Below are 13,395 nucleotides of genomic sequence, written 5' to 3' on the forward strand. Positions count from 1 at the left end.
AAATAATTGCAAAGTTTCCCCTTCGTGATGTTTTGTCAGACTCTCACTCTTGAGTCTGTCTGAACTTGAGTGTGGAGACGAACACGACTCAACAGAAGGCGGCGGTGTGGAGGTGTGTGAAGATGTTTTGTGGTCAGGCAGGTGCAGAGTGCCGTCTTCCTGTCCCGGGAGGCTTCGGGCCGGATGCTGACGGAGGCCGTCCCGGGCGAGGAGGCCCTGGTTCTGCAGGACAGCGACGTGGGCGTGGTGCGGCTGCGAGCCGGAGACCCCTTCGCCCAGGAGATGAGCGCCGTGTGGCTCGGCGTCCAGAGTCTGGGCTTCACGCTGGTCTGCCAGCCCCACGAGAACCTGCTGCTGGCCGAGGGGTCCCTGAGGACCCTGACCCGGCTCTGCCTGGACCACCTGCACTTGCTGGGCCAGGGCAGCGAGGTGCGTCTGTCTTTACCTGTCGCTGCACCGTATCTTTAGTTTGAGGCTCCGCCCACACGAGCCCAAACAACCTTTCTTCTCCCCGGGGTTCTCAAATAAAAGTTTTGTCCTCACGTCTCAACACGAGGCTTCGGGGCCTGTAGTACATATGCCAGGCCTTTAGGGGCGCTGTGACTCGCCAAATACACATAAAACGCAGAAGAAGACACGGAGCAGATAGAAACTCCAAAGTAGACTCTCCTCATAGACTTCTATAGAACAGTCTTATAGGTCTGTGCTCCTCCTGCTCGCGTCAGTAGCTTCTGCAGCGCCACCTGGAGCATGGAGTCCGCCATTGTTGTGGTTATTAGTTTACGTCATCCTTTTACCACAGATGAGCACAGTCTGCTCACATCAGGAGGAGCTTCACACGTTAACAACAGAAACTTTAAATCCTCCTGCTGCTCCCGTCAGCCACCCGGTGCGCCCTCTGGTGGTGTAAACTTGTATTCCACCACCATACCAGCCTCAGGCACACGGCTGATCTAGTCCGTTGTTAAGACTCCTGTGTTGTCGCATGTAGTCGATTACTTTCAGTTTTACTGAATTACATTGATTGACATTGAAGATTACAGATTGTACTTTTTATACGATGCCATAATTACCATGTTTTTCTACAAAAAGTAATGAATTCAACCTATGAGGATGTGTGTTCTCTTAATCCGGCTGAGCTTTGATAAACTGGATTATCAGCAGATTAGATCTTGAATTGTGTAATAATTATCCATGTTCAGAAATGATTTTCATGTTATTAGAACTTGAGCATCTTAAGTATCTCAGTTATAAAGTTTGCATTTAGCTTTAACGTTCAACGTTAAGTTGTTAGTACTCGGGTTTGAAAGTTTCCTTCCTGTTGTCTCATCCCTCCTGAGACTGAGCAGCAGATAGACCATCGGCATGGAAACTAAAACGTTAGAATATCACGCTGCTGTAGAGCGGTAGAGCAGTGTTTCGCTCTCTCTCCTCAAAGCAGGAAAACCCTGGTTCGATTCTGGGCCTTGTGGAGTTTACATGCTGGGCCTTAGATGTTTCTCAGTGGTGCAGCGACTTCCTTCTTTCATCCAAACAGAAACTTTCCTGGAACACGGAGGACGGGAGGACTGGAGGACGGGAGGATGGGAGGACGGGAGGACTGGAGGACGGGGGGACTGGAGGACTGGAGGCCTGCCAGTCCCAGCGTCTTCTGGGTTCACTCAAGAGTTTTTATGCTGGAAAAGAAGGAGAAACAACGTTTGTCTCCGTCCAGAAAAGAGACGGTTCCCAGCAGATGGTCCTGGAGTCTGGTGTTGGTTTATCAGAACCTCCAGAATGTCCATAACCTCCAAAACCTCCAGAATGTCCAGAACCTCCAGACCTCCAGAATGTCCATAACCTCCAAAACCTCCAGAATGTCCAGAACCTCCAGACCTCCAGAATGTCCATTACCTCCAGAATGTCCATTACCTCCAGAATGTCCAGAACCTTCAGACCTCCAGAATGTCCAGAACCTCCAAAACCTCCAGAATGTCCATTACCTCCAGAATGTCCATAACCTCCAAAACCTCCAGAATGTCCAGAACCTCCAGACCTCCAGAATGTCCATAACCTCCAAAACCTCCAGAATGTCCATAACCTCCAAAACCTCCAGAATGTCCAGAACCTCCAGACCTCCAGAATGTCCATTACCTCCAGAATGTCCATTACCTCCAGAATGTCCAGAACCTTCAGACCTCCAGAATGTCCAGAACCTCCAAAACCTCCAGAATGTCCATTACCTCCAGAATGTCCAGAACCTTCAGACCTCCAGAATGTCCAGAACCTTCAGACCTCCAGAATGTCCATAACCTCCAGAATGTCCAGAACCTCCAAAACCTCCAGAATGTCCAGAACCTCCAGAATGTCCAGAACCTCCAGACCTCCAGAATGTCCATAACCTCCAGAATGTCCAGAACCTCCAGAATGTCCAGAACCTCCAAAACCTCCAGAATGTCCAGAACCTTCAGACCTCCAGAATGTCCAGAACCTCCAGAATGTCCAGAACCTTCAGAACCTCCAGAATGTCCAGAACCTCCAGACCTCCAGAATGTCCAGAACCTCCAGAATGTCCAGAACCTTCAGACCTCCAGAATGTCCAGAACCTCCAGAATGTCCAGAACCTTCAGAACCTCCAGAATGTCCAGAACCTCCAGACCTCCAGAATGTCCAGAACCTCCAGAATGTCCAGAACCTTCAGACCTCCAGAATGTCCAGAACCTCCAGAATGTCCAGAACCTCCAGAATGTCCAGAACCTTCAGAACCTCCAGAATGTCCAGAACCTCCAGACCTCCAGAATGTCCAGAACCTCCAGAATGTCCAGAACCTTCAGAACCTCCAGAATGTCCAGAACCTTCAGACCTCCAGAATGTCCAGAACCTCCAGAATGTCCAGGGTACTCTACCGTTCATCACTGCTCAGTGAACCAGTGTGACTTTAATGAGGAGAAATGTTTCCTGGTAGTGGACGGGGGGGGGGGGGGGGGGGGGGGGGGGGGGCTGTCGGCTGGTTTGTGAACAGAGACGTTCTGAACAGATTTATAATTGGATGGTTTGGACTTCTTTACTTTGAGCCTTGAAGGATGAATGTGCTGATATTCAGCAGATTCCTGTTCACCAGGCGGTCCCAGCCTCCCACAGCTCCGTGTTCTCAGCTTCTGCGGCGCCGCTTTTCCCCCAAAACATGAGGAAACATTGGAATCGGCCACCCGGCTGCTGGGCTAACAAGTGGTTTCATTACCATGGAAACATGTAGATTCATACACTTCAGCTGCTGCAGCTGCTTCCTGATAGACAACGAAGGGTTTGTGTGTTTAAAAGCCTCGTTAACGTGAACGATTAACAGAACAGAAGAGCCGACTGCTGCTGCATGTTCTGCAAACGACAATAAAAACACAATTCATCAGGGATGCAGCTGCTCCGAGTCTCCATCTGGAGGGGGGGCGGGCGGGGGGGGCCAAGGGGGGGGGGGGGTTGGTTCTGCCAGTCAGCGTGGAGATGCGGTGGCGTCACTCAGCCCTGATGGACTGACCCTGGAGGAGATGCGATAGAGAAAAGGACACTGAACAAACCAGATCCATCACAGACGCTCCTCAGACCTTTTCTACCCGATGATCCAGGACGGAGACCAGGACCCGGCTCCTCCAACCCAAGGCCGGCGCTGAGGACTCTGGGCCGCCCGCACGCCATGACAGTTCCACTGCACGGCGGCTTTTCTACAGATCTTGGACCTTGTGTTTCTGTTCTGTCATTGGAGAATGAGCTTTGTATTTTCTACGTGGTCATTCCGTAGCAGCTGCTGCTAAACCTTTACTTTGAAAAGAGGATTTCTCTGGAGTTTTGGCGTCGCTGAAGAGTTCACCAGAGGAGCTGAGGAGAAAGTTCTGGAGATTCTTTTTCACTTTTAGAAAGTTCAGGTTCCGTTTCCACGACAACGTTTCAGGTGAAAACACATCGTTTTGGTCTTTTCGTTTCAGGACGGTTTCATGTTTCCACGGAAACGGCAGCAACACTGAAAATGATGTAGTTTTCATGTTGGGCCACTAGTTGGTGCTGCTGTAAGTTTTAGTACTGAAACCACACACCTGCAGCGGAGAACAATGAGCTCTGAGCATGAACACTGGGAGAACACGGACAGTCCAGTGGACAGACCACCATGTTGGATTGTTATTACAGTGACTGTCAAAATAAAACTTCCAAGTCCAGGAGAATATGGACTGGGAGTCGTGGCGCCACAGAGTAAACGTTGTTCTGATTGGCTCTACTGAGCATGTGCAGAACTGCTAGTTACTTTGGCCGCGGTGAGCAGGAGCAGGACCGGGATTGGGACCAGTGGTCCTCCAGTCTCCTCCTCCAGTCTGCTCCTCTAGTCTGGACCTCCTCCAGTCTGCTCCTCTAGTCTCCTCCTCCAGTCTGCTCCTCTAGTCTGGACCTCCTCCAGTCTGCTCCTCTAGTCTCCTCCTCCAGTCTGCTCCTCTAGTCTCCTCCTCCAGTCTGCTCCTCTAGTCTGGACCTCTAGTCTGGACCTCCTCCAGTCTGCTCCTCTAGTCTGCTCCTCTAGTCTGCTCCTCTAGTCTGCTCCTCCAGTCTGCTCCTCTAGTCTGCTCCTCTAGTCTGGACATCCTCCAGTCTCCTCCTCCAGTCTGCTCCTCTAGTCTCCTCCTCCAGTCTGCTCCTCTAGTCTGCTCCTCTAGTCTGGACCTCCTCCAGTCTGCTCCTCTAGTCTGCTCCTCTAGTCTCCTCCTCCAGTCTGCTCCTCCAGTCTGCTCCTCCAGTCTGCTCCTCTAGTCTGGACCTCCTCCAGTCTGCTCCTCTAGTCTCCTCCTCCAGTCTGCTCCTCTAGTCTCCTCCTCCAGTCTGCTCCTCTAGTCTGGACCTCCTCCAGTCTGCTCCTCTAGTCTCCTCCTCCAGTCTGCTCCTCTAGTCTGGACCTCCTCCAGTCTGCTCCTCTAGTCTCCTCCTCCAGTCTGCTCCTCTAGTCTGGACCATGTCTGAGCTGAATGGTTGTGTGTGTGTTTGGATGTTAGGGACGTTTTGACGCGTGTGTCCGTCTCTCCGTTCAGGTTCTGCTGAGGAGCGACCGGATCGACGTCCTGCTGAGCCGCCTGCTTCCTCACGGCCAGCTCCTCTTCCTCAACCACCGCTTCGCTCAGAGCCTGGAGAAGGAGGTGTCGGCCTACGTGTCCAAATGAAGCGGAGCGGCTGTCTGCTCCAGGACGAAGAGGAAGAGGAGGAGGAAGAGTGGACTGATGTGTAAACACATGCTGGGGTAATATCTCCCTCAGCCTCCTGCAGTTCACTGTTGAATGTGTAGGAGGCGTCGCTTCGAATCCTGTTTGTCAAATTGAAGAGTGGAAAGAAAAATGTGTCGGATTATCGAGTGAAGAGGCGACGGATATTTACCTGATTCTGCTCTGAAATGCCAGCCAGCGAGTGACCTTCAGTGACCTTCAGTGACCTCCAGTGACCCTCCAGTGACCTTCAGTGACCTCCAGTGACCCTCCCATGACCCTCTAGTGACCCTCCAGTGACCTCCGTACCCTCCCGTGACCCTCCAGTGACCCTCCCGTGACCCTCCAGTGACCCTCCAGTGACCCTCTAGTGACCTCCTGTGACCATCCAGTGACCCTCCAGTGACCCTCTAGTGACCTCCTGTGACCATCCAGTGACCCTCCAGTGACCTCTACCTGCTGTACGGGGTTTTCGGTGAGCAGAACTCGGTCTGTCATTTTGTCTGAAGGCGACTGGACCTGACTTCGCCTTCAGGACGAGTGGAGCACAGCAAAATGTTTCTTTAAGAATAAAGTGTGAATCGTCTCATCGGAACAACCTGCAGCAGTGGAAGATAACGGAGATCCAAGTCAGACGAGTTTCATTTCACTTTGAAAGTCTTCCTGATGAATGGATGGATAACTCCGAGCACAGACCCATTTCCTGGGAACATCTGCTGCACCTTCAGCTCCTCCTCACAGAAACACCAGGTCTTCCTTATTTATCACGTTTCTCTGGCTGGAAACCAAAGTGGAACCAGGACGGAGGTTTGGGGTGACGGAGGTTTGACACGATGCCAGAATGCTTCGCTTTGATCTCCTCTTCCTCCATGAAAACTAAAACTCATTTCCACCCACCCAGGGCGCATGCTTTGAAAATCAAGGACGCCGCGCGCTTCCCCCAAAAAACAAAGAAGTTTTAATACCACAAAACACACAAAAGGAGGATTTCAGAAGTTGTCTCACAAACTCCCAAACAAACGGTGAAAATCGTCTGCGAATGGATTAAAGGGATTCTCAGGTAAACAGGCAGTTCCCCTGCATGACCAGCAGAGGGCGCCACTAACACTGCAGGACTCGGTGGAAATCACATCAGAAAACTAAAAATTCAACACATTCTGGTGCATAATGTTAATATTACACCCTGGGTTTAACACAATGTTGATGTTGCTTCTATATTAAGAAGATAATTAATACTGTTAAATGGATTTAAATAAAGATGCACACAGAATTGTAAAAGTTCAATAGTTTTGTTTTTGTCACCAGTTTAGAAGTTCTCTTCTTTCCATATTAACAATGAGCAGATGAAGCGCCTCCTGTGGCTGAGCAGAGTGAACCTGGAAACCTCACCAAGTTCATCACAACACAAACATTCACATCGTTTTCAGTGTTTCTATCGTTTCCCTGCAAACAGACGTCGTTTTCAGAACTTTGCTGTATAAATGTAAAACTTTTCTCAAAAAAAGAAGAAGACGTGTTTCCACTTGAAACGCTGTCGTGGAAACGGGGCCTCCAACACAGTCCGTCCAGATCGCCTGGAGTCGAACCAGGGATCCTCTCACTATGAGGAGAGAGTTCTAACCACTGCACAGCAAACAGCTCCGTCCACACATGAATTCTCTTTACACCCCTGAAGTTTCTCTCCACTGAAAAATGTGTTTTCCTGCTTGTTGGAGTGTTTGACCTCTGAGGTGAAGGAAGATGTACGAGCAGATTTCAACACCAGAGGCAGTTTCCTCTTTTATCTGTGGGGACAAAGTGTCTGTGTACACACACACACACACACACACACACACACACACACACACACACACACACACACACACACACACACACACACACACACACACACACACACACACACACACACACACACACACACACACACACACACACACACACACACACACACACACCCCATGTTGGATACATTTTCTATCCTGTGGATGAATTTTCAAATCAAAAATATTGGAATACCTTTTTTGATTCTTGATTTTCCTGATTAAAAAAATAGAAAAATTTGTATTTTTCATTTAAATATCACCAAAGATTTTAAAGAGGAATTTCAAACAGTTTGATTAAACCTTCATGTCGGATTCAAACCTTCAGACTCCGATGCCTTCAGACTGCAGGATGCATTTGTTTGTTTCAATGCAATCATCGCTCATCAGCTCCTATTCTATTCTGTGGTTTTTATCATTACTTTAAATAATTTCATAAAACCTAATTAGAGGATGATGAATTTATCACCCACACCCAGCTTCGTTAACCTCTGTGTATATTCTGTAGCACTAATTGCGGCATGGAGACTGACGGTGCTGCTCCTGTCCACCAGGGGGCAGTGTGTCCCCTGACATGAGCAGACCTGCACTGTATCTGCTTATCAGAGAGAAAACAGTGACACTGAAACAGGAATGCAGCCTGCAGCTTCAGCCGTGTGTGTGTGTGTGTGTGTGTGTGTGTGTGTGTGTGTGTGTGTGTGTGTGTGTGTGTGTGTGTGTGTGTGTGTGTGTGTGTGTGTGTTTGCGCGTGCATGCGCGCTCTGCGAACACTTTGTAATTACATGTCATTAGTGATGCGCACAAACAGGACGTTGATCTTTGCCTGCTAGCAGCTGTTTGATAAAACCCACCAGTTAATTTGAAGTGCACTTTATTGTAACTATCTGCTGTGTGTGTGTGTGTGTGTGTGTGTGTGTGTGTGTGTGTGTGTGTGTGTGCGTGCGCGCGTGTGTGTGCGTGCGCGCGTGTGTGTGCGTGTGCATGCTGCCATTGTCTGCTGGGATTGAAGGCAGAATTATTCAAGAGGATGATAATCTCACATCACTAAATGCAAGTGGAAGAGAGAGCAGAAAGTTCCATTAGATTAGACCAGGAATAGTTACTCATTTTCTTCAGGGAGTAAAAGTACATATAGGCTACTTAAAAAAACCAAACCTTGACAGTGAGTTTGAGTCCCAGTGAGTTTTTCTGGACTGTGGAAGGAAACGAGTGTCTGGATAAAACCAACGCACATGGAGAACATGCAAACATCGTGTTCTCTGCTGCATGTGTGTGTGTGGTTTCATTACAACAACAACTAACAGCGCCAACTAGTGGGCCGACGTGGAAACTACATCTTCCCCGGGGTTTCTGCTGTTTCCATGGAAACAGACATTGTTTTCAAAACGTTGCTGTGGAAACGTGAAACTTTTCTTAAACAAAGAATCAAAACACACACACACACACACACACACACACACACACACACACACACACACACACACACACAGAGTGAAGTTAGTGAAGCTAATCACGTCATCATCTCTAAAAACAATCTGCTGCAATTCTCTAAATCTGTTGGATCCTACTGAGCAAGCAACGTCCATAGACGTCCAAGACACGTCCAAGACACGTCCAAGACACGTCTGTCCTTCCAGGCCGTAATCTGGACGTCTCTCTGACGCCAGAACTAGTTGACAAATGGCACATTGATTTGTCATTAAAATATTGAGGAAGTAGATCATGAGAGGCAAGCGGAGACAGCATGTGAGGTTTAATGGACATTATGAGCATTCATTGTTTTGGTCACCAACTGGCCACTTTGAGAACCTTTCATCTTGTGACTTTAACTCTGTTCATGAGTAAATGTTTCACCAGCACTGTAGGCTGTTGTCAGTTGTCTCATTGGTGCTCTCGCTTTACAGACAGGAGGTTGTGGGTTTGAGTCCATGTGGAGTTTGCTTGGGTGAGTATGGGTTTCCTCTGGTTTCATGTGACTGTAAATGGTGATGCTGAAGTACTCCTGTGATAGACTGATGACCTGTCCTCCTCCTTTTGAAACGTATTTTTATTGACGTCCAGACAACGTCCAAGAAAGACGTCTATGAAGCTTTCATTCTGGCTCCTCCGAGGACGTCTTCTGGATGTATAGAGACGTCTTTTAGACGGGTTTTGGACTTTTTGCTCAGTGGGATGCAGCTGGACGCTGACGGGACGGGACCAGCTGGTGATCGGGTCTAGTTCCTGGACGGGACCCAAAGGTCAAAGGTCAAATCGGTCCTCCACTGCATCTCCACCGACCCTGCACCAGTCCTCCACCATCCCTGCACCAGTCCTCCACTATCCCTCCACCAGTCCTCCACCAGCCCCCCACTCTCCACCAACCCTCTGCCAGCCCTTCACCTGCCCTCCATCCTTCACCAGGCCTTCACCAGCCCCCCACTCTCCACCAGCCCTCCACCAGCCCTTCACCTGCCCCCACCCTTTACCAGCCCTTCACCTGCCCTCCACCCTCCACCAGCCCTCCACCAGCCCCCCACCCTGCAACGATCCTCCACTAGCCCTCCACTAGCCCCCCACCAGCCCCCCACCCTCCAACAGCCCTCCACCAGCCCCCCACCCTGCAACGATCCTCCACAAGCCCTCCACCAGCCCTCCACCAGCCCCCCACCCTGCAACGATCCTCCACTAGCCCCCCACCAGCCCCCCACCCTCCAACAGCCCTCCACCAGCCCCCCACCCTGCAACGATCCTCCACAAGCCCTCCACCAGCCCTCCACCAGCCCCCCACCCTGCAACGATCCTCCACTAGCCCTCCACCTGCCCCCCACCCTCCACCAGCCCTCCACCAGCCCTCCACCAGCCCTCCACCAGCCCCCCACCCTGCAACGATCCTCCACTAGCCCTCCACCAGCCCCCCACCCTCCACCCTCCACCAGCCTCCATCAAAAGCTTTTGTCAGTGAATTCGGAGAGTGGCCATTGAACTCCTGAGTTTAAGGATTTTCCTCTTAATATTTTGGTTCCTGCCTCATTAGACGCCGCTCCCTGACTATTGTATGGCTCATGGCGAGAGCGCTGTGGAGAAAATGGGCTCGGCTCCAGCCGGAGATACAATATGAATTTCAATGCAAGTTGACGACTTATTCACTTTGGCCTCCGTCAGGGCATGCAGCGTGAAAATACCTGAACGCCACGGCTCCCATTCATATACATTAAGTGTCATTTCTATTCCCTTTCATGCGTACATCTACAGAATTTCTAATATCCATCTCATCCCGAAGCTGAGTGCAGTTTCTATTGGAGTGGAAGTCGAGGAATACTCAGTGCTAACAGATAAACGACACTTTCAGAAGGTGTCATAACAAATCTGTGTGATCTGTGAATGTCTGCAGCTTCGCTGTGGAGGAGGCAGGATGCATGTTTCAGCTGCAGCATGCTGACGCTCACATGCTAGACTTGAATTCGTTCTTTGATTGTAATAGTCAGAATTTAGTCGCGTTGGCAGTTTGCCATAATTATACCAACAACACATCCGTGCACCAACATGTTCCCCTCCCGGACTTCCCCACATCACACAGGAGAAATGTTCCCTCTTAGCATCTTAAATCGAGATACATTTTCAATTTCAAGCCTTTCATTTCAGTTTTTTCTCCACATTTTCCCTGAAAAAAGGTTTCTCTCCGCATTCGGTCCAAAGAGCCTGAAGCTGTCAGAAGGTTCAGTCTGTCAGTGCAACGCTCTCTCAGCTCCTCAAACAACTAATCATTGGAAATATAAGTCAATTATTTAGTAATTAAGCTCCCGGGCAGCAGGATTCCTCTGTAGGTTTCCTGTTTTGCTCATTACCGATGAAAAGTCATGATGATCAGCGAGGAAACAATCAGCCTGACGGGAGGCGATGGAGAGCAGACGAGCGCTCTCGCTGCTTTCACTTTCTGCTTGCTTTTGCTGTTTTCTGCCTCCTCAAATTGATTTGTTGATCTGTAAATAAGCTAAGTGATAAAGTAGTCTAGACTGATAAAGGCCACATGCTCCCGATGCTTTGATACGACTCGGAGGGAATTATGTGGCAAACGTGACGCCATCTGCCTCCGTTATTATCTTCCATCCTTACTCAAATCAGACAATCAGCGTATCTTCCACACCGCTGAGTCCAGCTGAATGACAGCTGGCAGGAACAGAGACCAGAGACCAGGACGCTGCAGGAACAGAGACCAGAGACCAGGATGCTGCAGGGACAGAGACCAGAGACCAGGACGCTGCAGGAACAGAGACCAGAGACCAGGATGCTGCAGGGACAGAGACCAGAGACCAGGAGGCTGCAGGAAGAGAGACCCGAGACCAGGATGCTGCAGGAACAGAGACCAGGATGCTGCAGGAACAGAGACCAGAGACCAGGATTCTGCAGGAACAGAGACCAGAGACCAGGACGCTGCAGGGACAGAGACCACAGACCAAGACGCTACAGGAACAGAGACAAGAGACCAGGATGCTGCAGGGACAGAGACCAGGATGCTGCAGGAACAGAGACCAGGGCGCTGCAGGAACAGAGACCAGGATGCTGCAGGGACAGAGACCAGAGACCAGGACGCTGCAGGGACAGAGACCACAGACCAAGATGCTACAGGAACAGAGACAAGAGACCAGGATGCTGCAGGGACAGAGACCAGAGACCAGGATGCTGCAGGGACAGAGACCAGAGACCAGGATGCTGCAGGAACAGACACCAGGATGCTGCAGGAACAGAGACCAGAGACCAGGGAGCTGCAGGAACAGAGACCAGGATGCTGCAGGAACAGAGACCAAGATGCTGCAGGAACAGAGACCAAGATGCTGCAGGAACAGAGACCAGGATGCTGCAGGAACAGAGACCAGCGAAAACCCACAGATTCACAGGAAGAACATGCAAACAGGCTGGTTTGTCATTTAAAGTGATGGTTCGTGTTCAGACTGTGGATCATCGTCCTTCACAGGCGATCCAAAGTGGCAGCTGAACGTCAGACGGAGGAAACCAGAGCACCTGGATGAAACTCTGCTCCCTCAAGTAGAACGTCAGAAGACTCAAACGATGTTTTCTGTCACGTTTGTCTCACTATTCTCATTTTCCAATGATGCAGGAACGTTCCTGCCAGTTTATTACCTGCATGTGCTCATAAATTGTAACTTTAACAGTAATTAAGGTAATTGTTGAGAGGTTATAGCTTGTCTGTGATAAAAAAAAAAAGCACATAGTCGTGGATAATAACTCCAGCAGCTCTGTGCAAATGTGATCATATCCTGCACGAAGTACCGGCTGTAAAATGTTACGACCTTCTCAATAAATTTACATCTGAGCGCGGCTGACTCTTTTATGGTAAAATTACAGTGCGGGTGCATTGCACTGTATTTTACTGAGGCCTTGAGGGTTTAATGGGTCGTACCCCTTTATCACCCCAACAGCTTCCCCTGTCTCCTCCCCGCTCGTCAGCCGGCTCGTCCAGAGGATGAGAGGATGAACTGGCTGTTTGTTGAGGCTGGAGGAGGCCGGCGGTACGAGGACCAACCAGGTTCTGCACTTCTTCTGTCCTCCAGGCGAGTCAGTCTTCACCACTCCTCAAACATCCAGCTTCTCTCTCGCACAATCCACCGGACACACGACCCAGATCAGGACGGTCCTACTATGGGACAGTGGTTCTCAAAAGCCTCGTTTCCACTGCAGAGAGGGTGCCAGTACGGCACAGTACGGTACAGCAAAGCGTGCCCAGACACTACTCTGTTGCGCAACCCCACCACAGAGAGTACGTTTAAAATGTTGGCGGGGTTGTGAGCGGCTGTAACGTCATGACACGGCAATAAACAAGGACCAAAGGAACACATTTGTTGCGCTGCAGCTCAGGAGGCGGAGCCTATGTTCTCTGTGACTCATCTTAAATTTCTCCTTGTGATCAGCAGCGTCCAGCTCCTACTGAAGCTCCGCCTCCTGTTACTGAGAGGAGTGCCTGCACCTCATCTAAACACCAGGGGGCAGTGTTGCACGCACATTTCAATAAACCAGTTAACAAAACAACCAGTGAGCACAAAGTGGCGTATGAGAACAACAACGGAGGGTTTATATGGCGAGGAGATATTCAAATATTGCTGCTTGTGTGGCACCCTGGACTGTCCAGCAGTGAATATAATGTCCAGAATTGTGAGGTGTTTTGATTAGTTTGGTCCCCCATTATTATTTTTCTGATTAATATCATTTAAAAGGCATCTCACCTGTTTTGTTTAGGTATTTTTTGGGGCGATATCTAGATTTGTCAGTAGGGGTCAGTAATGCTCTTTTGCTCTGGAAGATCGGCTGTCATCCTGGCAAACAACAGAGAAAGTCAGCCGGACTGCAGCATTGTGGATTTGCAAAGG

General features: G+C 49.9%; 1 protein-coding gene across 1 annotated transcript in view; it reads left to right on the forward strand.

The window, feature by feature from the left end:
- Positions 1-6,492, forward strand: part of ap5s1 (adaptor related protein complex 5 subunit sigma 1) — a gene marked incomplete at its 5' end in the record, with an annotated part of 6,872 nt that extends 380 nt beyond the window's left edge. Inside the window, 2 exons of the mRNA XM_080480695.1 lie at positions 142-429; positions 5,043-6,492. Of these exons, the coding sequence (XP_080336821.1) occupies positions 142-429; positions 5,043-5,171 (417 nt within the window). The 3' untranslated portion in view covers positions 5,172-6,492. The remainder of the gene's footprint in view (positions 1-141; positions 430-5,042) is intronic.
- Positions 6,493-13,395: the final 6,903 nt, after the last annotated feature.

The sequence above is a fragment of the Lipophrys pholis genome, assembly GCF_963383615.2.
Source record: "Lipophrys pholis genome assembly, chromosome: 14".
In the NCBI taxonomy this organism is placed as follows: Eukaryota; Metazoa; Chordata; class Actinopteri; order Blenniiformes; family Blenniidae; genus Lipophrys; species Lipophrys pholis.